Here is a 25,536-nt window from a genome sequence, read left to right on the forward strand (position 1 = left end):
ACTTACACTGGAAACATGCACGCTCACAATCACACTGTAAACGTACTCGAAGGTTTGTTGATTACTCTGTACAGTACAGATATGGAAACTGAGGCACTAAAACAACTAGGTCTGGATTCAATGTTTTTGTCATGCGATGAAAATCAAACGTTCCACACAAATCCACCCACTAATCTGAAGTTTTAAGGAGTGCTTCCACCTGTTTTTTCCCCCCAATCAGTGAAGCGCCACACAAGGCAGTAGATCACAACTGAGCTCATTTACATATCAGTTCTAAATGCAGAGTAACCAAACAGGCTGTTTCATTTCAAGGAAAAAAAAAAAATGCTGAAAATGCTAATGTAAAAATGAGCTGTTTTAGTACACAAAGCATCCTAAACATCATAAAAAGACCATCGAGGGAAGAATTGTATATTGGCACAGTCATGCAAAACCTAATTTCTCCAAAATGGCAACTTTACAGAAGATGGAAAAACGAAATCTTTTTTGGAGCCTTTCTTTTGATCTATTTATCATGAAATTGAGACACAACATAAAGAACCAGATTCCCCATTACGGGGACAGATTCCCATTACGTCAATGAGTGAAAAGCAGCAAAAATGGAGATAAGGTTTTTGCATGACAGCGAGGCTAAAAAAAAACAATACAGGATTAGGGCCTGAAAATCTACTAGAGATACTATGACTTTTACATATTAAACATAGCTTCTCTCAGAAAGGTCCTTTTGGTTTTGTACAGCAGATCTGCCTTTAATCTGTGGTCTGAACAGTCCTGTACTGTAGTCTGGAAAAGTGATTTATGTGGTGAGGGCAAGGTCTTCTAACTCAGACATTCTTTACTGGGGGTTGGAGGAGGTTGTTATCAGTAGGAGAGTGACAGAACCATTATGCTTTTCATTAGCAAAGCATAAACCACCACAAGTCACGAAAACAGCTGACTGTCTATCATAACGAAAACATCAACCACGCCACAAGAATGCACCCACACTAATCCACAGAAATATGCACTGTGTTTACCAACATCTCTGCTACTTTCTTTTCCAGCTGCAATATGACTGTGTGAAAGGGCTGATCAATATTCTGTGTATTTGTAATTCTTGACCTGAAAAAGTTAGAATACCACAGAACACAAAAGATCACGCGTTGTACAGAATGAAAAACACATTCTAGTGGTTAAGGCTGTACTTTTCCCACACTTTGTTCCAAAAGTCCTGACTTGACTACATCACTGCACATTACGGCTCCAGAGGAAAACTAAGTAAACGCAGTGTCTGCATTTCTACACACCATCCAACAAAACGGAAAAAAAAAACCCTACAGAACATTAGCTCCACTTCATCACACCAAGCAGCGAGACGCAGCTTGAGCTGTAATCACCACTTTTGTCTTTCACTTGATTGCCACTAATTCAATGTGTCCAGTACGAAATAACAGAAGAGCGGCTGGGAGGGTATCTCGGGCTCATTGTGGTAAGCTGCCCAGCAGATCACTAATTAAGTGTCTCACAGTCACTCCTCTGCACTCCCACTGACTCATCTAATGAGCCCTTTTTCTGCCCTCTCTACTCATCCTCCTTTAACACATATAACGGTCAGCATCATCCACTGCATACGCTCTGTTCAGAAGCTTACTGTAATACCAGGCTGCTTTAGAGAATACAGGAACAAGCCGGCCTGATGCAAACGGTCAACCTCATAGCGTACACAAGTGCTTTACCATGGGCGACTAAGATGCTGACATTATGGCCCAAGGATCTCTTCATGAGTTATGTTGCTTCGCCATCAGCAGCCGCAGCCCTAGAGGGCACAATTGGTACCTGGATGGGTAGATAACGCTCTCTCAGCTCACCACTCTCATTGTGATGCTTGCTGGTGCAGGCGTCTGATGGCTGATCTATCAGAGCTGGGAATCTGATCGGGGGCTGACCTAACGTGTATCAGAGGAGGCATGGGCTTGTCCTTTCCCTCCTAGTGTTGGGAGTATTAAATAAAAAACAAAGAAAACAAAAAAACAAAACCTACATAACACTACAGTTACCTTAGCAATACCCTTAAACCACCACAGTTCCTACAATACCATGCAAATCCAGATCCTGTGAACAAATCCTTAGTTCACATAAATAAATTAAATAAATATATGTATATAAGTATAAGTATATAATTACATATTTATTTTTAGTTCTTAAAATACTTCAAATCCTGAGTAAAAGTTCTGTAAACCTACAATGTTAAACCTACAATACTGTTACTGAATATAAATATTACAAATTATTACTGGATGTGCAGTAACAAAAAAGTAATATTATTAATATTAGATGGATTCCAATGACTATTTTGCTTTAGGCAAATGGTAGGAAAGCAAACAATAAATACATCAACAAATATCAGTTTAAAATATCTAAACATCTGGCCAATGCTATGGTCTTTTTAAAAGCAATCGTCTGTGAGGTTGCAAGTGGTCCTGTTGAGTGGCTCCACAGTAATGTGCTGACACTATGGCCTGGGGTTACCGGGTTTAAGAGTTTGAAGCTCAAGCCATGCGGCCTTGCCATCAGCAGCCGGAGTCGGAGAGAGCACAACTGTCTGTGCCCTCTCTGAGTGGACAGATCACCCTCGTCATGTTGGCTGGCACAGACATCTGTTAGCGGGTGCAGGGGAGCTTTTCTTTGAGCGTGGCATTGCCAGCCCTTACCCTCCTAGTGTCGGGAGTACTGCTAGTGCAAGGGGGCACTACGAAAGGGTGGGTAATTTGGAAGAAAATAGGACAAAAACAAACAAACAAACAAACAAAAAAAGCAATTGCCTGCATATGCCGATATGATGCTGATATTATCAACCCTAATATTTGCTGTCATTTTTGATTTGTAAAAGCAATGTCGGGCCTGGCATCACTTCTGTTTCACCAAGACTCAGAACCATGCATGTTTGCATGCACTTTTTTTTTAATTTTTTTTTTTACTTGCTTACACAAGGTGATCAACAACTGATGAAGGAAGTGATTTGCTTGCCTTAAATGACAACACAGTGCCGGAACTCACATTACCCAGCTGTGCTCTCGTCCAGCATTGCCCCGTTCGCTAGACGAAGTTTGTACACAAATACATATACGTACCAGCTTTTACTTTCTATACCACAAGATCTCTGCTTGGCAACGATCATTCCTCACTCTCTTATTGCCTCATTCAAGTTTAGGGGGTGGATGATTCTCCACAAGGGGCACCATTAGCATTTCAAGTGGTGTGCCCTTGTTAAAAATCAATATTTATGGCAGCGGTGGGCCCAACAACACAGCCGGCATGCCATCACTGCGCGGTTGCAGTGTTGCGGTGACTGTTAGCGCCCTAGGCACAGGAGCAGGGGCCACCTGAGAGAAAGAACTGATGGTGTGTTTCTGCAAACAGTGGTCAAGTTCAAAAGTTCCAGCATTCACGTCTGCATTAGCCATAAAAAAAAAAACATAACAAATGGCTGAGTCTCTAATAGCTAAAGGTCATGAGAGCTTCACACACCATCCTGTAATATTCTGAACAACAGTCCTTGCATGCAATAAACTTACAAGATCTGTCCACTTAGCAATGGCAACCAAACAAATTCCTAGAGAAATATGCCTCCTGTAACTAGGATTCACAGAGAAAAGCAGAAGACTTTCCTTGAGGAAATCGTCCTCTGCCTCTACTTTATCATTTGCAGTTTAGAGCATTCAGACAATAATCGCGCACACAACCGCAGGAGCTGCTCCGCACGATTCATTAACTATGCCCCAGTGTACGCTCTCCCGTGGCTAATTTACCAGCCCCATGTGAAGGCTTTTTATGCATTTACAGAATTGGGAATGCAACACCACATGTTAAATGTGCTTGCTGAGGAATTCAGATTAAAACGAGAGCAAAGTGTAATGTACTAAAGAAACAAATAATTTACGAAGAAAATTCACTGTGTCAACAGAAACTCCCGGAGGACGACGGAAATAAACCTTCAAGGTAGTTTTTTTTCCCCTCTCAGTCTAATTTGAGATTTTTTTCCTTCCCTACTTCGTCTTAAAAATTCAAACAAGCAACACCGGGAACGTCAGAACGACAGTTATTCTTTCCCATGTAATTTTTAGAGCTGGAATTCTCTAAGCTGACTCTATAGTGTTTAATATCTTACAATCCAGCATGACTGACCTACCTGACCACTCCGCTCCCAGTTCCTTTAAAACTGTCATCACTGTGTGTGAATTAGCCTCTTCCTCCGTTATGAAGGCACTGCTCAGAGCTGGTTTAGAACCAAAGAAAAAAGTGCGGTTCTCTCGCTGGAAGAACCGAACATTCCCACAGTAGTTCTGTTTCTAACCAGGCGTAATTCAACAGCAACATGTACAGAATGTATCTGTGGCACTGTTTAAGGTGGAATGGAGAGTTAAAAGACAATGTTGGCTTTTGTTTTGCTCACCAAAATTTAACGTCTCGGAGGGGTTTTCCGCAAAAAATTAGAAGTTCGTCTACGGCAGCTGATTAATGGTCCATTGCCGGTGCCTAGAGAAGCTAGATGACACTCTGCTACAGCAAACCTAGGGATTGAAAGTAGATCAGAACCTTGAAAGCTGATTCCTGATCCATTAAACATGCCTGGTTCGGCATAAGGAACAGAATCACTGGATCGGATCTGAACAGTCCTACCAGTATGTACTTCCTCAGAGTCACATTAAGCTTTGTATGAAGCCAGCTAAAGTGTTCGGACTTCAGGCCTTCCATCCCACCCCACCCCACAAAGCGAGACCAATTATGCTGTCTAGGACACTACATCCATTTCAACAGCACTAAATATGTTTTTTATTATGAAACGTGCGATTGGTTAGGTGATCTTCAAGGGCTGAAGAACTCTGTGTCACACTTAGAAGCATAGTTAGCCTTTCATTTTTCAATGTAACAAAAGATCCTAAAACCTGAGATTCATGAGAATGAATCTCTTCTTCTTGATTTTTGACTTTGAATTCTTTGACTCTGAATTAGTTTCCGACACATTTGTGAGGCAGCATTTGGCTTCTCATTAAGTAACAAAATGCAATTTTATGTGTATTTTAAAGCAATCAGCGTTCCAGACATGACCTCCTTATCCTTCTGTGGAAGAAAACACAATCCCTTCATACTGAACACTCGCCTTAAAAAAAAAAAAAAAAAAAAAAAAAGGACCCAAGGTCCCCTTCAGCTCTGGAAAAAAAAAAATAAAAAAAAAAATAAATAAATAAAAAATGCAGTCGTCCCCAAACTCCACAGAGGTGTGATGGTTCATGCCACGTTTCACTTACAGCAGGAAAGTTAATAGTTTTCAGGGGCTTAACATAATCAAATAATTACATCCATTTCCCAAGAAGCACCATTCTGCAGAAAGAAATCTGAAAGAAGACGATTTAATGGCCAACTCATTGTTGCCTGCGACTTGGAGCCACGCCAAGAGTTCTAATAAGACGAGGCCGTTGCAGACGTCCCGTGCTAGTGGACTGTGAAAAATTTCCCAGCAGAGCATGCAATCCTTCTCTCCCTCGGGATGCAGGGCAGGATTCCGGGAGAAAGAGCACAAAAAGGAGAAATGCTCTCCCAAAGGTAAACAGCCAGCTCTTTTCATCACCTCATGCAGAGTTCAGCATGACTGCACGCAGTGTACCATAGACAAAGCTGCCCAGTCCACTCACCGCCAGGCTGCCTGTGGAAGGACACTGCAATTCCGCTTCACTACTTGTAGGGCTTGTAAGTAGACAGCCCTACATGTGCTACTTGTAAGTGGACAGTGTGTTTGCAAAACGAACTGCCGATATTCAACCACTTATGCGACACATGAAATGCTCCAGCTGTCAAGATGGTAGAGCTAAAATGCTGTAGGGCTGATAGTATTGACTGTTTTAGTAGTAGGAAGTGAATATTAAACTATATATACACACACACACTATACATGGCAGTGCTGTATTATCCAGGCAAGCTTGCTCTTCTTGTTTTGCCATCTCTGCAATGACTTTCTTACTGCCACTCCACCTGTCAAATCTTAAGCTCCAAGCCTTCTCTCAGACGTTCAAACTGAGACTCGGTCCAGTGTGAAGCGTTAAGCTGGACTACCTGATGTTCATGTCATGTGAGCCACCCATCAAACAAGCTGTTGACTTTCAGAAACTTGCCTTCTGATGCTGTTGCTGGTTTGAGTCAGTCAGACCTTTTCCTGTACCAGACCTCTTCAGTTTTCTCCAGCCTCCAAGATCCTTTTGACGGTGTAGAAATCTGTACTCCCCACACTCTGACTTTATTTGGAGTTCCTCTAAAGGAAAGAGCTCAATTTTTTCAAAAAGTATAGTCTGTCTTCCTCGGTTAAGTTTCGTTTCCTAGCCATTATGAGAGCAATCCGAACTTACAACGTATCCTGGAGCAGAGAGAGCAGTAACACTATGTTCCAACACTGCTTTAATACAGGCAAAGGGTTTGGAAATTGGAAATAGTTTGCAACCATTCGTTACACACTGGATGTTCACTCCTAACCAGATAAATGTTCCCTGTAGTGCCCTATTGTGAATAGTGAGTATGCATACACCCCCCCCCCCCACACACAAAAAAAACACAAACAAACAAAAAAAAAAAACACAAACAACTGACCATGTCTACCAAGTTTTTAGAAAGAAAAACTAGGCGAAAACTAGATAGACTGTAAAAAAATAACATAACTAAAATAATTATTTAATTAATCAATTAATTAATTAATATAAGAAGTGATTTTAAAAAGTAAATGGTAGCAAAAGTGTGTGAGATCCCTTTACAATTGATGACAACATGCGAACAATAGAAAAGCTAACTCTGTCTGCAGCCAATCAGCCTGTGTCAAGCTCATGATTGAGTTGCAGGGTCAAGACGTTTCAACAGTTGAATGCACTCTGAGCACGCTCTGATATTATTCCAGCGGTTGAAGAAACAGCGTTTATTAAAATGAGTACAAACTGACACAGCGATATTGGTTGGTATCATTATTCGGTTAATGTCAGCAAATAATGCTGGATCAGAAGGTGGAAAAAAACGAAATCAGATCTAAAACTTGCAACAAATCCAGCCTGGAACAGCGCACACTCACACAGAGTGATATGATGCTGATAGCTGTGTGTTACCTCCTGTGGGGTAGCTGTGTTGGGGTATTTGAGTAGACGGAGATTGCAAATCGGAGATCATTTTTCACAGAGATGAAAAATTCTGTGGCATTCAAACAGGGGTGTGCCCAAAGGTTCTGTGTCTTACTCAGAGAGATCAGCCGGAGAATTTGAAATATAGCTACATTCTCAGTATGCAGACGGTCAACCAATTACTAGTTATGGAGAAGGAACATTTTCATTGATTGTTTTTAATAGATGAGATATGACATACTCATGACAGCCCAGACAGTTCAATACTTTTTTGGAAAGCAAGGACAATAAACATTAAGCAGATGGCAGTAACTCTTTCACATACATAGAAGTATGGTGATAACCTTGTGTTGACAATCAGGCTCAAATTGGATTCCTCACAATCTAATACATCTGCACAACAGTGCCTTTAACCCGGGCGAGTTTTCCATCGGCACAGTCAAAACGTGCCTATGAGGGAACACCGTGCAAACATTCAAAGCATGCCTTCAGAGAATCCCAGCTCTGGCAGTAAAGCTCTGCCTTTTAGAAACGCATTCTCACACAGGTCAGGGTTTAATGATCCAAGCTTTCATGGGGCTGATGAAGGAGAGGATGTGGGGCGGGATTAACACTTGGACAGGTCTACCTCTGACATCTGTTATCAGGGTGTGTTCAAAACCACGACGCCAGTGCCATGTAGCAAGTCTGGAACAGCCCGGGAAAGAGAAAATTACACAGACATACATTCACGCATAGACTCGGATCAGAGTATTAGGACCACTCCTGGTTTAGTTAATGATAAATCATTTATTGATAAAACTTGCCAGCATTGGGATATTTATATAACTACACACACGCACATGTATCATATCCTATATCACCACCACCCCTGGTTTAGACCATGCAGGAGCACTTCGTAGTTAGTTCTATAATTACCGACTGTAGTCCATCTGTTTCTCTGCATACTTTGTTAGCCTCCTAACACCCTGTTTATCATACGATTCTAACATGAGATTTATATGTGTATTAAATATACAGAGAGAGCGAGAGGGAGGGGGGGGGGGTGTTGAAGAGAAATGGAGAGACAGAGTCAGTATGTTCACATGCAGAGATAAGGGGAAATTGTTGTGGGGAATGCTGTAATCTTGTCCTGAGTGGTCACACAGGGTTAGTGGGGTGCTGATCGTATACAGTGGGGAACTAAATCACACTCAGCCATGAAAATAATTCCTACTTAATGACCAAGTTTACATAAAGATCAAAGCAGCCACCACCCATGTTCTGCTCTCTCAGTCCTTTAGTCTTTCACACCCTTTCCCTCATGACCACTCAATGTCCACTAAGCCTTAGTACATATAAACTTAATGAAGGGCTAAGAGCCAGAGAAATCTAACAGGAATACACTCTGTGCAAAGTCTTAAAGAAGCAGTTGTGTTAGACCCCCCTTGTGGATAGTAAGTGCCACTGCCCCCCCCCAACTCCTTCCCAACTGTCATCACTCACTTGTTTTACCAGAAACCTCTCTATTTCGTGAGCTACCCCTGACCTACTTGTACAAAAGATGTTGCGGACAATTACGGTAAAAGATAATTCCTTAAGTTGGTTTTAACGTTTTAACTGGTTACGTGTTACAGTTTGTGACTGGTTAGCACATATTTCACCCTGGACTGCATTTTGAGCGAGATACAGTATGTTCTGCAGCCAATCAAAACAGAGCCCATTTACCTCTATCTGCCTTAAAGACATAGTAACAAAAGTGACATATTTCTTTCTAAATTATACATTGTTTTTGGAACATTAAACCATCCAAACATCAGAAATGGGTCACAAGGGAAGAGAAAAATATATATATATAATAATAATTTATATATATATATATATATATATATATATATATATATATATATATATATATATATATATATATATATATATATATGTCCCCGAAACCCGAAATCTTAGTTGGTCCCTCTGGAGTTTCTGAAGCTGCTACAGTTAGTGTCACAGTGTATAAACTCATCCAGTTTCAGGACACATCTCTGAAGGTGCACACACTAACTACACAGGAGTTTGCACTTTAGAAGTGTAACTCGATACATATGAGAGGATTTCAGCACAGGTCTCCTTCTCAGGAGCTTGGACTAGGAACACTGGGACATGTTTCCATTTCACAAAAGAAACCAAACCGGCATAAAAGAATGCACACTTCAAATCAGGCACAAAGCAGACTGCAGGCACACAGACAGAGACGGTCATAACATTGGTATTACAGGAGTGTGTGTGATGGCATTTAGAATAAGGCCTTAGGAATTTTTTTTTTTTTAGGATTTAAGCAAACAGTGCAGTGAGGGGAGCTGAGGGCCACTCTGGTGGTCTCCAAGTAAAGAGAATTCCCAGCAGTCTAGGAAGGCAACCATAGGACCCTGCTGTGTGTTATGGAAATATAGTGAGTTGGGCTCTGATTATGTGTTTAGTTTGGGACCATAAGAACTCTTCTGTTTCTGAATGCGTAACAACCAGTTGCATCAGCAGTACATATTTTAGGGAGGCTTTTATAATGGAAAAAATAAAAATAAAAAACTCGCTGTCAGTGCTTGTGCACATACATTTGGGTATCTTAAGTGCCTACCATGAGAACCAGTCAGTTTTATTTGGGCTGCTTAGGAAAGAAGCTTTCAACATGTTCAGATTTAGCTCGGCTTCCTACATCACAATACAATTATACCGCACAATATGAGTAGCTCCACCTATGACCTTTGGGTGAAACAAAGTTTGAAAAAGTAACAGGTCAAAATTGTGAGGTTGTGGGGTGTGTTTTTTGGCTACCTTAAAAATGTTTGGAGTTGAGTGAGAGAAAGGTGTGAACTCAAGGTAAAGGAAATGTTAGCGAAGTCTAAGAATGTGTAGCCGGAGAGAGTTGTATAATATCTCCTGCTTTGAAACCGCAACAACCAGCGCTTCCTCCATGCTGGACAGTACAGAGCATATCATAGATTAAACAGAGATTAAGACAGAGCAGCAGAACAAAGAATTTGCACGTCCAAGTTCACTAAAGTTGAACTTTACGCTAATGTTCACAGGCAGAATTTATGCACCCTGGAAGTAGTGTACACGGTATTAGTCAGTCATGGTGAATCTAACAGAAAATAATTTTGGACAAAAATAAAAAATAAAACAAAATATGCAGATAAAACCCCAGCGTGACCAGGGCTTAATGAAAACGGGCGAGCAGAGGCTCATTATCATTTAAGTATAAAGTATATTAAGTACTAGCCTGTGGAAAACAGGTATGCAACCTTAGCATACCTTAGTTTTACATTTAGCAGAGGATTGAGAACACAGACATTGGAGAAATTGTCCAGAATGATGTGTAGAGTGTAGAGTAGACTATGTTATAAATAAAGAATTCAGATTTTAAAAGTGTATATTACACTCTAAGGCATAAAACATGACAGAAATGTTTAATTTAGTGACTTTTTATAACCTCATAATGGTTTCCTTGACTTTTACCAGCACAAGCTTTCCTATATCTGCACTAATGAAGCCATTAAACACACGAGTAAATCACAAACACCTAAATTGGGAAAGATGTTTGTGATTACTGGGGACAGCACGTTAACCAGCTCCTGTGACTTCCAACTAAGGCAAACCAATGTAAAAGATATTTTTCACATTTTACTACACGACTCCTACAATTATTACAGTCGGAATATGACGGAATATCTTCATAACAAACCTGGACGATTAAAGAACTAATAAAATCAGCTTAATCGGTACAGTCAGCCATTCAAAGTCGTAAAGTATGGTGCCATTAAGAGACATAATTTGGGAAGGCACCTAGATCCTGTTTTGATTCAGTACAATTCTCCAGGGTAATATGCAATGGTAAGGAATGCCATTAAGCAGTCAGCCGTCAATGCAGCCTCTGTATGTGTGCGCATGTGTGTGTGTGTAGGGGAGATAGGAGTAGGTCACACAGTCCCTGTGCCCATTTTCCCCTGATCAAAGGGTTTCGGAGACATATTGACTATGAGCCTGCTTTGTATGCATTACGTGTAATCTCCTAATTCCCCTTTTTAAGGTTAAATAAAGCACACCTAAAGCACACAGAATGCAGACAAGGTATTTCCTCAAAAGGCAGCAAACACCCCAATACGATATACGGAGTACGTAGCCATGCAATAACCCTAAAAACATCATTGATCATGGCCCATGGGCAGAATAAAGTACACCTGTAATTTATCATCCTGGGATTATGGGCTTTCCTGCTGGAGCATGCAGTAATGTATTCCTCCTTCTGCAGCTGATGGCTGGGTTAAGCATTTCCACTGATGAGGTCTGCAGAGGATGGAGTGAGAGAATGGGGAAAATGACTGCCTCTACATGACACTTCGCAAAGAGCCGGTGGGCATTAGCAATCTGCTGCACGCTCCCGAGTGAGGCATTAGTAAACAAACCGTCTAGCAAGCGGAGAAGTCTTACGGCTTCTAAACATCTGTTGCTGGGGGTCCTGGGCTGTTTGTATCGAGAGATCAGGGCTCCCCTCCAAGCACGGCGATGCGCTTACTGGTGTGGTGACTATGGTCAGGCACCTCACACCTCAGAGAAAGCATGCGCAGACTTCACCTGCAGTTTACACCAGGGTTTTAGACACAGCAAAGTTGTTGGGGTTTAATGCCACCTTAATGTTAGTGTTAAGTTAAAAACTCCACAAACCAAAACGTTCCAGCCAACAATGGACATCTTACATGTTTCTCCAGCTGGGACACTGAGGTGTGTAAAAAACCCCAACAAGGCTAGTGTGCACTACAATGTCATGGTAGCCTTTCCCCAGGTGGTATGTCACAGTTTTGTCCGGTCATCTGTGGCCCCAACTCCTTCATTGAAGAAAGAGAAATACCCTTTTCCGAAACCTTCAAGAAAGCTTCTTCAAAGTTTTTCTTGAAGGTCCCTAAAGTACCTTAAAAAAGGTTTCTCCCCATTTTCAAATTGAGGAACCTCCAAAAAACGTTTCTCAAGGATCTTACCTATTTAGGAGTGTGTGGACGCACTCAAGGAGACGTGAACGTGGGTGAAACCTGCAGCATACATGAAGTTGGTTGTATTCGGAAAATGTGGCGAACTGCAGGTGCTGTACGATGGAACATTAAAATCTAGAAGACTTTTCACAACATTTTTCAGGGGAGCTTCTGGCAGTTTAAGAAAGTATCTCTAAACTCAAGAAAAAAGGTACTAAACTGTCATGTAGATTTGTGTGTGTGTGTGTGTGTGTGTGTGTGTGTGTGTGTGCGCGTGTGAGAGAGAGACAGTGATGCATAAATCGAGTTGTCATTTCCATATCTGTCATTTATACAGAGATTTCGTATCCCATGTAAATTAGTCATAAATATTACTGACATCCTGTGGTAAAATTACATCCCCCATCACTACATGAAAACGAATCAAAAAAACAATTTAAACATATTGGGGAAAATAACAGTTCATAATGAGTCATGTGTATGCATTTCCCCACATATTCTACAGTTACAAGGATTCTGCGTGACTGTCATGATAAAGTCCACTGTAGTATAACTGAACCTTCCTAAAAGCTCAGGTTATGTTGACTACTTGTTAAAATAATTGATAGAATGGTAGATTATTCGTTAAGTATTTAATCTATAGTCTCAGCCTCAGTATTACAGCAAAAATAAATGGTTAAGATGGGTAGGATTTGGGTTAGCTTCTAATGGATCACAGGCATTAATGGGACTCATAAAACGCTATTGATGCTCAGCTCGTCCTCCAAACATGAGCTTGTGTGCACACACACACACACACCCTTGAGCAAGGACAAGCAAGCTCATATTTTAATGGGGACGTGCAGCTCACATGTTGCCTGGGAGATGAACTATACTCAGACTGCTACACAGACTGCAGAAGGCCATGTTGGAGAGGCTGTTAAATGTTGGTAAATGAAGTAAATGCAGGGGAATGTTCAGCTTTAGTGCTCACAATGACGCTTTCTGAGATACTGGATCTAAAGAGGAAGCACTAATGGGTTTACTGATTTCAATTTAGTCGCAAGAGAGACATGTAATACAGTTTCATCTCATTAATAAAGAAGCTAACGCTAATTCAACTATGACATAATATCAATTCATCAGATTTACCTAGTTACAGGTAAATGTGTGAGTACTTTTCTGAATAATGGCAAATATCTACTTTTAATTTAGTTCTACTATGAATAGTTGATATGTTACTGATTAATGGATTTACTCTGGTTACAGAGCCTCTGTACTGTATTGCAATGAGTCACATATCTTCAGACCTATGAAGAGATGGATAGAGCTTGATAAATGTCAGTTCCTATGCTGCTCGATACTGGATGTGCTACTGCTGTGCTACTGCTGTGCTACTGCAGTCATTTAAGATACTCAGTACTTCAGTCATTTTCTAAATCAGTATTTATCAACAAAAATTAGCTGTGAAAAAAAAACACTTTAAAAACAATCAGAGTTGTTAAAAAAAATATTTGCATTTTAAAGTATTGCATAAACCATAGGTTAAAAGAAATATTGGGGGTCCAATATGGGTTTTGACCATGCAGCCTAGCCAATCACTGTCTGATGCTACACTTATTTAGCACTGCAAAAACTGCAGAGCTCAACAAACTGAACAAAACTACAGTCCAGAATACAAGCCAGTTTCTGGCTAGAGCACATGAGTACCTGATGCCTTCAGCATTGCTTTCAGCATTACATTCAGCACTGCTAAAAGTAATGCTGAAAGATAAATAATGAGAATCGCAGTATGATGTTTGGCAAACAAACTCAGCAAACCGCTGATGAGCTTGCATTAATTTTACAGTGAGCGGTGCATGAATAACAATATCTCAACATCACCAGCATGAAGATGTATTGGTGTGCATGATCAATGAGCCTAAGTGTCAACAAAAAGTCGGTAGCTTTGATACTGCCAGTTCCTTTCAGCGAATGCAGCGTATAAGAAATGAAAGCTTTGGTGAAAGTTCTATGGGAGACCTTGAGCAACCACCAGCTTCGACCTGACTTTAAAAGTCTTCTACTTTCACGTCTATCTGACTGCTTTCAGATGCTGTGATTGTGGGTAAAATTATTGTCAAGATTAAAGTTTCTTTTCGCATGCATGGAGTCTTCTAGTAGAATCTGGTTTTGGTGCTGAGTGACCTTGAGTGTAAAGGTTTGGAGGTTATACAGAAACAATGCATTATTTATATTTCTAAATGATCATAGCTTTCATCACTATCAATCTCTATCCCAAAAGCTTAAAAAATAAAAAAATAAATAAAATAATTCATGTGAATGGTCAAAAAGTTTCCTTGCAGGAATTGATCAATTGAATCAAACTCATATGAAACATACACACAAACGCACACAGTGCAAAGCCATTTCTGACTGGTCTCTGACTCCATTTAGAGAATTCACACTACATGCCGTTCACTGGGTGGCCTTGAGCAATGTGAGGCAGCACAATGTGAGAAAATGGTCGTATGACATATTTCAGGTGGGCTGTTGTATAGCTGACACAAAAGCATGGCCATGTGTCATATTCCAGGTGGGTTGCATTTTGTATAGTTGACACCAACAGAAAGCCGCCTCTCAGTCCTCCTGTCAGGGGTTGTGCACAGAAACTCAAGGCTAGGCGGAGAATGGTTCGATTTGTCTGCTGGTCATGTCTTTGCCGTCTCAAAGGACAGTCCAGCTGTTGGTATGTGGAAGATGTTCCAGTAATACAAACATTATCTTCATGACACGTTGCTGTGTGGGGTCAATGCCATGATAAGAATTCTGATTAATGGGGACGACCCACTCTGTACTTCTCTCATTCTTCAACAATTCTGGCAGTCCCTAAAACCCCAAATACACAAAGAACAGAATTTCTGTATGTACACGTGTGTGTGTGTGTGTGTGTGTACCCCAGACCGTCTGCCTACATCTTTGTCTGTATTCTCTACCGCTTCACAGTGGTGTCTGCAGCCACCTTGAAGGTTTGGGCCTCTTTTCGGCTAATCCGGAGATTTAAACCCTGACCATAGCTTCTCATTATCTGAGCTTTGTAAGACACACTGGGCAAACACCACCCGCAGCTCCACTCATCCACTCATCTACGTGGTGAAGGCTGTCTGGAATCTCCTGTTCACCTTGAGCAACTACATTCAGTTACATGTAAATGTGATGTAAACACTGTGAGGCATCCTGGAGAATAAGGATCCACACAGCAGACTTGTGATCCACTTCTAGAGCTGTAAAAGACTGGTACACAAAAACAACCAAACACGCATTTAAAAAGAAGGACAGCATTAACTTGCTATAAACGGAGACCTCGTGTTTGAAAAAAAGAACATCTCCAATATGCATAGCCCATTGTTTTACAAGGCTACCTCCATTTGCATAATCAAAAGGCACAGATCCTGAGTTAATTGCTTTCCTCTTTTTCTAATCACTGCAAAAAACAGACCACCACTAAATCTCAGGGCATTTATTAAACTGTTCAATCTGTAGTTAATTCCCTGTCATTAGCCATATCAGGCACTCAGGCATTTGTTTTCCTGACCTAAGTAGGTCTGGATTTGAGTTATTGATCTGAAACCCACCAAATTAGCCACAGCCAAGTATGTGTGAAATTAAAGAGTGAGTAAACAGATTCTGGAGAAGTGGGGTCACTCATATGTTCTGGGACAACCTACAGTTGACCAAGCTTAAATCCAGACAGGCATGATTTTCTTACAGAGTAGCAAAGAATATTGATACCAGGCCTATGTCATTTCTGTAATTACAAGATTAATTACTACTAGTGTTGCAACTGTAATAGTAAGTAAGGCTGGGCAATATGAAGATATTTATCGGTACTATATCTTTAACAATTATACCACAATATTACACCATATGCTTTTCTGAGCATGTCACTGATCTCATCAGTACTTGAGGAACACTCATTAACTGTATATGTAATTTAAGGAGAGTATTATTAGTTTTGGTTAATTCTATTGAGTGCAGACCAGCTGTGTGACATGTTTTATTAAAATCACACATACTTTTTGCTGAAGGTAGTAGAAACAGTGCTACTGTGGGATATTTTTGGTCTGTTTCAACTTATCAAATGAAAAAAAAAAAAAAAAAGACATATGATGTGTCACAACAGTCTAATAGTATAATGCTATATTTACTATTTTACTAATACTTCTACTACTAATAATAATACATGTTTTTATTGCTGTCCAATGAAAAACATCTATCTCCAAAATGGTGACTTTAAATGAGAGGCAAAAATTCTCTTAACTTTGAAGAGAAGTTAAAGTAAAATAAGAGTCTCTCCCAAGTTATTTTAGAGCATTTCTATTGGTCTGTTCATATACAGTTATTTACACATTGTACAAAGCAGCTACAGGATTCAAACCATGTTAAAAACGAAATACAGCAATAATAATAAAAAATAATAATAATAATAATAAAAAGCACACAGACGTGTTCATTGGACAGCAGCGTTAAACACCTATTCCACAAACCTCTCTAACTTTTCTTTGTGCTTTAAACAGCAGTTTGTTTGCGCGTGAGGAAAACTGAAGAAATAAAACAAACTAAAATACAACATCTGCTGCACTTCATCTAATTAAACCAATCTAATTACACTGTTTGTAATGAAACCTGCAGCTGATCAGTGTTTATTAAGCACTAGCAGTATCTCAGAAAAGCACATTGTTATCACTATAGCAAAATTGATCACAATATTATAAAATATCATCATATTGCCCAGTTCTAGGTATTCTTGTTCTTGACTTCTAAGGTAAGCTCTATTTAAATGGCAGAACATATTATTCTAAATTTGGTGTCTCTCTAGACTCATTCTGGTTCAATTTTATCCATCTCATTTTCTGACTGGCTAACTTGTGAAAAGTGACACATGATGAGTGGAGTTTATCCGCTTAAGTTGAATGTTTTCCAACCCAATCCACGAGGATATGTGGTGCAAAATAAACACAGCTATAGAACCCCTTTTTTAGAGCTGAATATGCTCCACCATCTGAGAGCAGCCTTAAAGGCAGTAAGTCAGTAATCCTGTTTCAGTGTATCAACAAAATTTAGATACAGCCCAGCGCAGCATTTCCTGAGGTTTTCTTCAGGGATACACTGTGTCAATCACAACAATCAAATCTGAACTCTATAGAGGACACTTTCATTGTAATGTTCATATGTGTAAAACAAGAACTAGAGAAAAGTCCTCTGAAAAGGTAAAGGTGCACGTATTTGTCACTGTACAGTGTGGACTGTACAGCGAAATGTGTCCTCCGCATTTAACCCATCTGGTAGTGAACACACACACACACACACACACCCAGAGCGGTGGGCAGCCAACTCCAGCGCCCGGGAAGCAGAGAGGGTAAAGGGCCTTGCTCAAGGGCCCAACAGTGGCAGCTTGCCGAGCCCGGGAATCGAACCCACAACCCTGTTATCGATATCCCGGCGCTCTAACCGCTGAGCCACCACTGCCCTGAATGACAAAGACATAAAGAACTAACTTGTAAATAGCCAATAAATAGCCAATAAAATCAGTCATGCAAAAGGACACACACACACACACACACACACACACACACACACACACACACACACACACACACACACACACACACACACACACACACACACACATTTGTGTACCATATAAGGGGTACTGAGTAGAAGGCCAGAACTATTGCACCTCACATGCCCATGTGACACAGTGGTCCTGCTCTCACCTTATTCACACGTCATCACTGTGAAAGAGCACATATGGGGCATTGTATAGGGGCATGTACAGGTCTGTTGCCCTCAAGGACTTAATTCACACCTGCTACTAAGAGTACTGGATGTGAAGCTTTAGGTGCTGGCCACTTGTTAATGGAAGGATTTAGAACAGTGATAGGGTCATAGGTTTAAATCCTTCCATTAACAAGTGATCAAGACCCAGTGCTTCACTTTACACTAATATCTGTCAGCAATAAGACACTGCTATTTTAAGTTACGCTACTCCACAACAAAGCAGGATATAGTATTTGACTATTCGGTTTGCTCACATGCACAATGTGACACACTGTCAGTGGTCTACTGGCAAAGTGTACAAGAATTATTAAAAAAAGGAAAATCATTGTATTAAAAGTTCATTGCATAAAGCACACTGTTTACTCATTCACCTACATGCAGTTTTCTAATCAGCCAAACATGTGCCATCAACCACCAGAATGAGGACAAAAAAAGTGATCTCAGGAATTCTGAGAGTGGCATGATTGTTGTTGCAAGACAGGCCGGTTTGAGTATTTCTATGACTGCTGATCACCTGGGAGTTTCAGCACAACAGTCTCTAGAGTTTCCTCGGAATGGTGTAACAAAGAAAAGCACTGAGTGAGCGGCAGTTCTGCAGACAGAAACTAAGTGAGTGGAGAATGTCCAGGCTGATTTGAGTGGACAGAGATGCTACAGTAACTCAGAAAACCACGTCAAACCTTGAGGTAGATGGGCTACAACAGCAGAGGAGCACATCGTGTGCCATCGAGTTTTTAACAATTATCTATCAAAACGTTTATGATTTTGATATCACAGTGTATCAGGTTATCAGTGACGGACAATAATTGGATCTTTTATCAATGACTGAGGGAGGTGAAGTGTGCCTATATACAGCATATGTGAAATATTTAGATGTGGGCGAAAACAACTTTACAGGAGAAGAAAAAAAAACTACTTAACTTTCAATGGAAGTCAATGTATGAGATTTATTATTTTTTTCTTTTATTAAGTCATTTTAGAGCATTTCTATTGGTCCATTATTCAAGAAATGTACACAAAATGTAAATAACAACTGCCAGATTCACATTATATGATCTGAAATATATTGAATTTATTCACGTAACCATGTGATGTGACTTTTGAAGAGTAGAATGCAAATCCTCTGCCATTCTTGGTAAAAGACACTTAAGCTACTAGGGGACATAGAGAGCTGCTATTAACACTGAATTGCAACTGTAATCTCAGTGATGGAGCGCTCACCTGTAAATGGGATCTTGCATTACCATCATCTTGCTCTCATCCCAGGTCCATTCTTTTTTCTACAGGGAAAGAGAAAAAAGATTTCAGAGATACTAAAGTGGACATCTTTCACCTACAGGGTAACATAAAAAAAAAATCAGAGAGACGTAATGCTGTTATTCTTCCTCTACAGGGAAAGACAGAAAAAGATTCGATAGACTAACAAGGCCATCATATCTTCTAATAACGTCACTTTGATAGAGTCTAAGTGGCTGGATCAATTCAGAACTGAAACTCCTGTCCAAAGTGCACCTTCTTATGGTCACTCAGAGACTATTAAAATCTGAAAGATGGGTCTTAGTCAAACCACCTGCTGTCTTTTTAGGGGCCAGAGAATGACTATAATCTGATAGAGGTGCGGACTTGTATAACTTCAGCAAGTAAAACGCATACAAAATACTAAATTCATCAGGATATAAAACACACAGTCTTGCACATGAGAATCTCAGAATAGATTTTACACTTTGTAAAAGGAACTTTGTAGACACAAATTAATGCGCTGCTGAAGATTCTGGCTTCTTGATCATTAATGGCTACTAATACTCATCAGTGCATCAGACTGTAAGGTTTATACAATGTTGTGAACACCTGGGATTTGGTCTAACAATCTCTGAATATTCCACACATATACTGGAAGTTTATGACCGTGTTGATTAGATGGGTTACTCACGGTCTGTTGAGCGGGTCTCTATCTCTATTATGCTTACAGTTATTCATGGAAATCCAAGACATAACCTTCCAGGCTGTGGGTGGGTTAACGTAGGTCTAACCCATGGGTTAACCGGCAGCATGCAAAGGTGTGGGCACCCCTGGTCAAAAGATCTGTTGCCATGAAAAGGTATGTGTGACTTTAAAAAAAACAAACAAAAAAAAACTTTTACTCAAAAGTTAAAGAGGGAATTTTTTTTAATATGTCTTAATATTCATATTGTAATTTCATTTTTCTGTTTAAAACATAAAAAGAATGCTAAAGTGTGGTCACCCTGCATGGTTAGTACTTCGTAACCCCCCCCCCCCCCCCCCCCCGACAAGTACCACAGTTTGTAAACATGCTTTGCTGTTTGCTTGCTTGCTGTTGCTAAAGGCTTTTAGTTCTGCGAGGGTCTTGGGACGTTTTGCATGCACTGCTCTTTTTTTGGGCTTTCGATGAGGTCAGGGGTCTGCAACACAAGTTCAAAGCATGATCAATCCAGTCCTATGTGTAACAGTTGGAGAGGCTCATTGTGTCCAAAGGCTTGTATTTTAGTTCAATTAGTCCAAATGACTTGTTGGATGTTACTTTGTAAATTGAGAATTTTAGGGTGAGGGCACAGGAAAGGATTTTTTGGAAGACAAAGGTATTGGAAAATAGAACAGTGCACTCCAGAGTCTGCTAAATTGTGCTAAAGGGTTTGATTTGCCTTTCCAGCAATCCTACAGGCAGTAGGATTATTAGGAGAAAGGTGTCTTGGTCCTCCAGACCCCAACTTGACCTCCACCATTCCTGTTAAGTGCCCTTTTCTTTCTTTAAGTGCAATTGCATTACAAACGGAGGAAACCGCCACCTGAAAACACTTTGCTGTTTTCTCATAGCATCCCCTAATAATCTATTCTAGTGATAATCTATTGTTTCAACATCTAGAGTGCTAGGCAGCTGCTTAAAGGGGCCAAGGCGGCAATTTGTTCAAACAAGGTTTAAGGACTCGCAGTATTTGAAATCTGCATAACCTGGTCTTTTCTAAGTGATATATGGTCTTTTTCTAAGTCATAGACCTCATAAGCTCAGTTCTCCAAGTCTGAACCTGGCAAAAAGTGATCTGAGAGCTCAAATCTCTTGGGGTGTGCAAAATAATAGGCAAAAAATATGTTTCATCTTTTACTTTATGACTAATCACAGTAACAGATGTTTTGACCAGGTGAGCACATTTCTATCTCAACACTCTGCTCAGCAATATAAATGATTGTGTGGAAATGTGATATTATAATGCAGATATGCAATACAACTGCTTGAACACCAAAGTTAGCAAACAAGCAGCACCAATGAACAACTCACTTCTGTACGGCCATGTGATGCACCACGCTCTTCTCGCCTTCCAGCTCTAGTCTCCTAGTAGATGATGCAAAAGCATCAGTTGCATGCACTCAACCCTTTCAGCTGAATTGTTAACAAACAGTAAGTGCTGAAGTACATGGCCATGAACCAAATTAGCAATATGCCGGCTATATTCCATTACACTGCATTTGAGCCGGCACTAAAATAGAGCCCTACGTCTTCATTCGTAGCAGAGATGTGTAGCTTGAGAAAACTGCCAAATATTTTGAATGTGGCAAGCTGTAATATGCAGTGAATGTGTTAATAAATGTTATATATGTAAAGGATTTGTGTGAAATTTTTAAATTGTTGGCTTGGTCTGGTAAAAATCCCCAGTACTTTAATGATTGCCTCTAACTAGACTATTCCGCACCACAGCTATTCTTCTAATGGCACTTTTTTGTAAGCTGATCCTCTAAATGGAAAATGTCCAGTTAATTTAATTTGTTTACAAGAGGATACTGCAGAAAGTGGAGGGAGGTGATTGTTTCCTGAAGAGTGTTTAGGAAACGCTGCAGAATTGAAAATGCAGCCAGGGAGGTTGATGACATTACACAAATATAGCAGACTGACTGCTCTCCACCTGCCCCACCGAATTATAGCTGATTGCTTCCCTTTCTGACCAGCCTACACCACATCGTCTATACTATAATTATTCTCCATTTGGACAGCCATTTACCAGCAAAACACTATGATCATTCTTCCCCAGGCTGAATATGAATGAAGGAGGCTAACTATGCTAATGGCCATCCTTGCAGAGCTCATCATTGTATGCTAGGTAACCATAAAGGAAAGCAAATTATAAAGCCATCAGTGTCAAGCAATCAAAGTCAGAAGACACAAAACAGAGAACAGGAAAACTCACCTTTTTCTTTTTACGCAGCACAACTTTGACCCCGTCCACGGACACCATGATGTTGACCTTTTTCTTCTTGATGTTCTTCACTTTAAACTCATACTGTATAAAGGAGAAAGAAGAGCAGGGGAACAAAATCAATTACTGTCCTTTTGTCTGCTGGGACATGAATTTACAGACATTAATTAACTTTAATCTGACACAGCTGAAGAAGGAAACCAATTGGTTTTCCTCTGCTAACATCAACACAGCTTTTTTTTCCAGAGATGTTAATCTAAAGGCGATTAAAATGCGGGGGAGGATGTTTTGTTTTGTTGCTTTGAAAGTGCCAGGTCTCATCTACAGTGCAGCAATATTTAAAAAAAAAAGCCCCAGCCAGGCGTCTAACATACATCAGGGTGCACTAATGTACATTAAATACAGTGGCTCAAGAGCAGGGCTTCCTAAAGAATTCTCATGTCAAGGCAAGGCACGGAAATAATAGTCATGCTTATCTTGTGACCCACCAAATACTTTATGGAGTGATGTAAGTCATTAAATCCTATCACTCAGTAATAAAAGCAGTCCTGCATGGTTACATACTCCAAATGATTTCGATGTAATCTATTCAGCTCGCACCTTCATTATAAACACACATTCAGACAGACGGTAAAGATAGAGGAGTTCTGATTTATGTGGTTGGGGAGATGAGTAAGCTAGCCAGAATTTTGAGGCTAAAGCTCTAATGTTTATACAGATTTATGCAGATCTGTGCCAAAGTGGAACACATTTTGTGGATTTGAACTTTGCTGTTATATATGCCCATTTTAACTGAAGCTGCTCTTTACATGGAGTGAATATTTTATGATGAACAGACCAATAAAATCTCTGCTTACAAACTTACATTCCGAATTAAGAATGCTTTGCCTTCTCTTGGGAATCATCTATTTGACCATTTTGAAGACATGCTTCTTGTGGTAAGAAAAGCCATCTTTGTAAAAGGTTCTTTACCAATTTAAAAGTTACTCACAGTCACACAAAACAATGCTTAAAAGGACCATTTGAAATATCTTCACTTTTAGAGTGTACTTGCAGAGATGGCAATGGTGTTTCATAGTTATTGTGATACATGTAAATGATATTATCGTACACCACGGCATTTAAAAGTGTTGACAGTATCTCAGAATTCCAAAATGATATGTGCCACAGGGTGGGGGTGCTGTGGAAGGTCACTGAATGGTGATGCCACCCTCTGGAAACAGGTGGGGAAAAAAGTTGCATGTTTAGAGACGTGCTCAAGTTTGATTAAAAGGGAGAGCAAGCAAACCTGGACGGTCAAGTCTACTAAATGCACCTGAAAACAGTGCAAAACACTCACACTAAAACCATTCACTCAACTTTGTGCTCTTAAGTAAAAGAGGCTTTTTCCTCTAGACGTGTGTGATTAGAGCTGTGCTGTGGTGTTTATCGTGCTGGCTAACTTATCTTAGCCTAGACAGCCGGCCACAAGTCCAAACACGACACAACACAACCGGAGTCATTTCGTCCATGCTACTTTTGCAACTTACACGCAAGTGGGGGTGGGATTACCTTGTATACCACGATTTGAGGCAGTATGACTATATGAAATGAGTGGACATAACCCAACACTAATCATGATAAACAAAAAGTTTCTGGCAGTATTGTGAATATCCTTGGTAGTTAAAGATGCTAATTTAGTTTTATACTCTTGAACTAACATTCAAGAGTATTGCATTGTCATGTCAAAATATTGTGATACAAAAAATAAAATAAAATACGATGCATAATGTGTATAATTTTTTTTTTGGCTATATCGCTCACCCTTAGCTGAGTGTCTCTACCACAATCACAGTACTTAGTACCTGTGATTTAAAATGAAAAGGAGGTTGCCTGGTATGAGTAAGAGTTTAGTCTGGGCTCCACTGTGTGTGTGTGTGTGTGTGTGTGTGTGTGTGTGTGTGTGTGTGTGTGTGTGTGTGTGTGTGTGTGTGTGAGCGAGAAACAGAGCGTAAAAGAAAGCAGGGGAATTAAAGTCATGAAAGAACTGCACTTCTTCACAATGATCTTTTCATTCTGCACTTTGAAAAAGGATATAAAAATATTGATTTCCCACACTGGAACGATCTCTGCCAAACATTTGCTGATAATAAAACCTTCAAAATGATTTACTGAACTAATCATTTCTAAGCCTCAAAGCTAATCTGTTGAAAAAGGGAACTAATCTCTGAAGTACAGTTGCTAAAGTTCGTAGACTAAAAGAAGAGATAAAGAGATGAGGCTTTCAGCAACAAGAACCGCTCAATTCCTGCAGATCCTTTTAGAAGATGAACACAAACAAGAGTCTCTCTGTCTTATCTCACTTAAATGCATCTGATCAGCATAAGCCTAGTCTTCTTTTAAACTTAAATACGGGAGGAAAAAAAACAACAACAAAAAAAAACCACTAGTGGCATGACCGCAACACAACATGCATCAGCGTCCAACACTTCTCAATCCAACACACAGCAGCAGCTCAACAACAGCACAGCTCCCACTGAAAAACATGTTGCGCTTGCTGTTGCCAGGTGCATCGCGGCACTAACATTAGCCAGGTGACGCCACTTGTTTGCCGCTCCCTCCCAATCTTCCCCATTATCTGTGATGATGCCTCCCTAATTGAGTTTATTTTAGTCACCTGCGCTGCATTTCTCATGCTACAGCAGGTGCTCAATGTGCCCAATGTGTGTACTGTGCCCAGTGTCCTGCGTGGACAAAACATGGAAAACAGTCACTAATGAAGGGTTCTGTGATCATCTGCAAAGGTCATTGCTGAGTGAAGAGCTCTGTCCATCAAATAATTCAATAAGATGGAAAATTATCCTTAACGGCAAACTAATGCCTCAGCCTATGAACACAGAGGGGGGAGAATAGACATTTTCAGGTTTGATATGATTCTTATATATTTTCAATGTGTTCTACATTTCTCAGATTAGGGGTACTCTTTTTTTTAAGGGGGGGGGTAATTTCAATTTGTTAATTGAAATTTGATCATAAAAAAAGAATCATGATCAATGCATTCCTAACTCAGATTGGTTTGGCTCAGACTGGTTTGGCTCAGGCAGTTTTTGCTCAGATTGATTTGGCTGGGCTGAATGTCCAACACAATAAACCCCAAAAATTGCAACCCTACAATTTATAAACAACCGCAGAAGAACATTTAGGCAGCACAGAAGCTTAATGAAAAACCCAAGGAAGAGACAGAGGGGCGTGTTATTATGCATATCATTTTGCACCATTGGTGAATACAGTTTAAATGATCATACTTGTTCTGATCTGCATTGTCAGCTATAGGGCTGGGCTTCCCTCTTAGCACTAATTAAAGACTGTTGTTAAGTAGTAGCTCAAGCATCACATTAAAAACTCTCTCTGGGCGTTTTC

General features: G+C 40.1%; 1 protein-coding gene across 2 annotated transcripts in view; it reads right to left on the bottom strand.

Moving 5' to 3' along the window:
* The window catches only part of nos1apa (nitric oxide synthase 1 (neuronal) adaptor protein a), a 119,858-nt gene that overhangs the window by 63,904 nt on the left and 30,418 nt on the right, over positions 1-25,536 (bottom strand). For both annotated transcript variants that reach the window (XM_072684356.1, XM_072684357.1), the window contains exons 3-5: positions 22,129-22,221; positions 21,225-21,278; positions 19,154-19,212 (exon numbers count right to left, since the gene is read on the bottom strand). In XM_072684356.1, coding sequence (XP_072540457.1) covers positions 19,154-19,212; positions 21,225-21,278; positions 22,129-22,221 — 206 coding nt within the window. The remainder of the gene's footprint in view (positions 1-19,153; positions 19,213-21,224; positions 21,279-22,128; positions 22,222-25,536) is intronic.

This window comes from Salminus brasiliensis, chromosome 7, assembly GCF_030463535.1.
Source record: "Salminus brasiliensis chromosome 7, fSalBra1.hap2, whole genome shotgun sequence".
Lineage (NCBI taxonomy): Eukaryota > Metazoa > Chordata > Actinopteri > Characiformes > Bryconidae > Salminus > Salminus brasiliensis.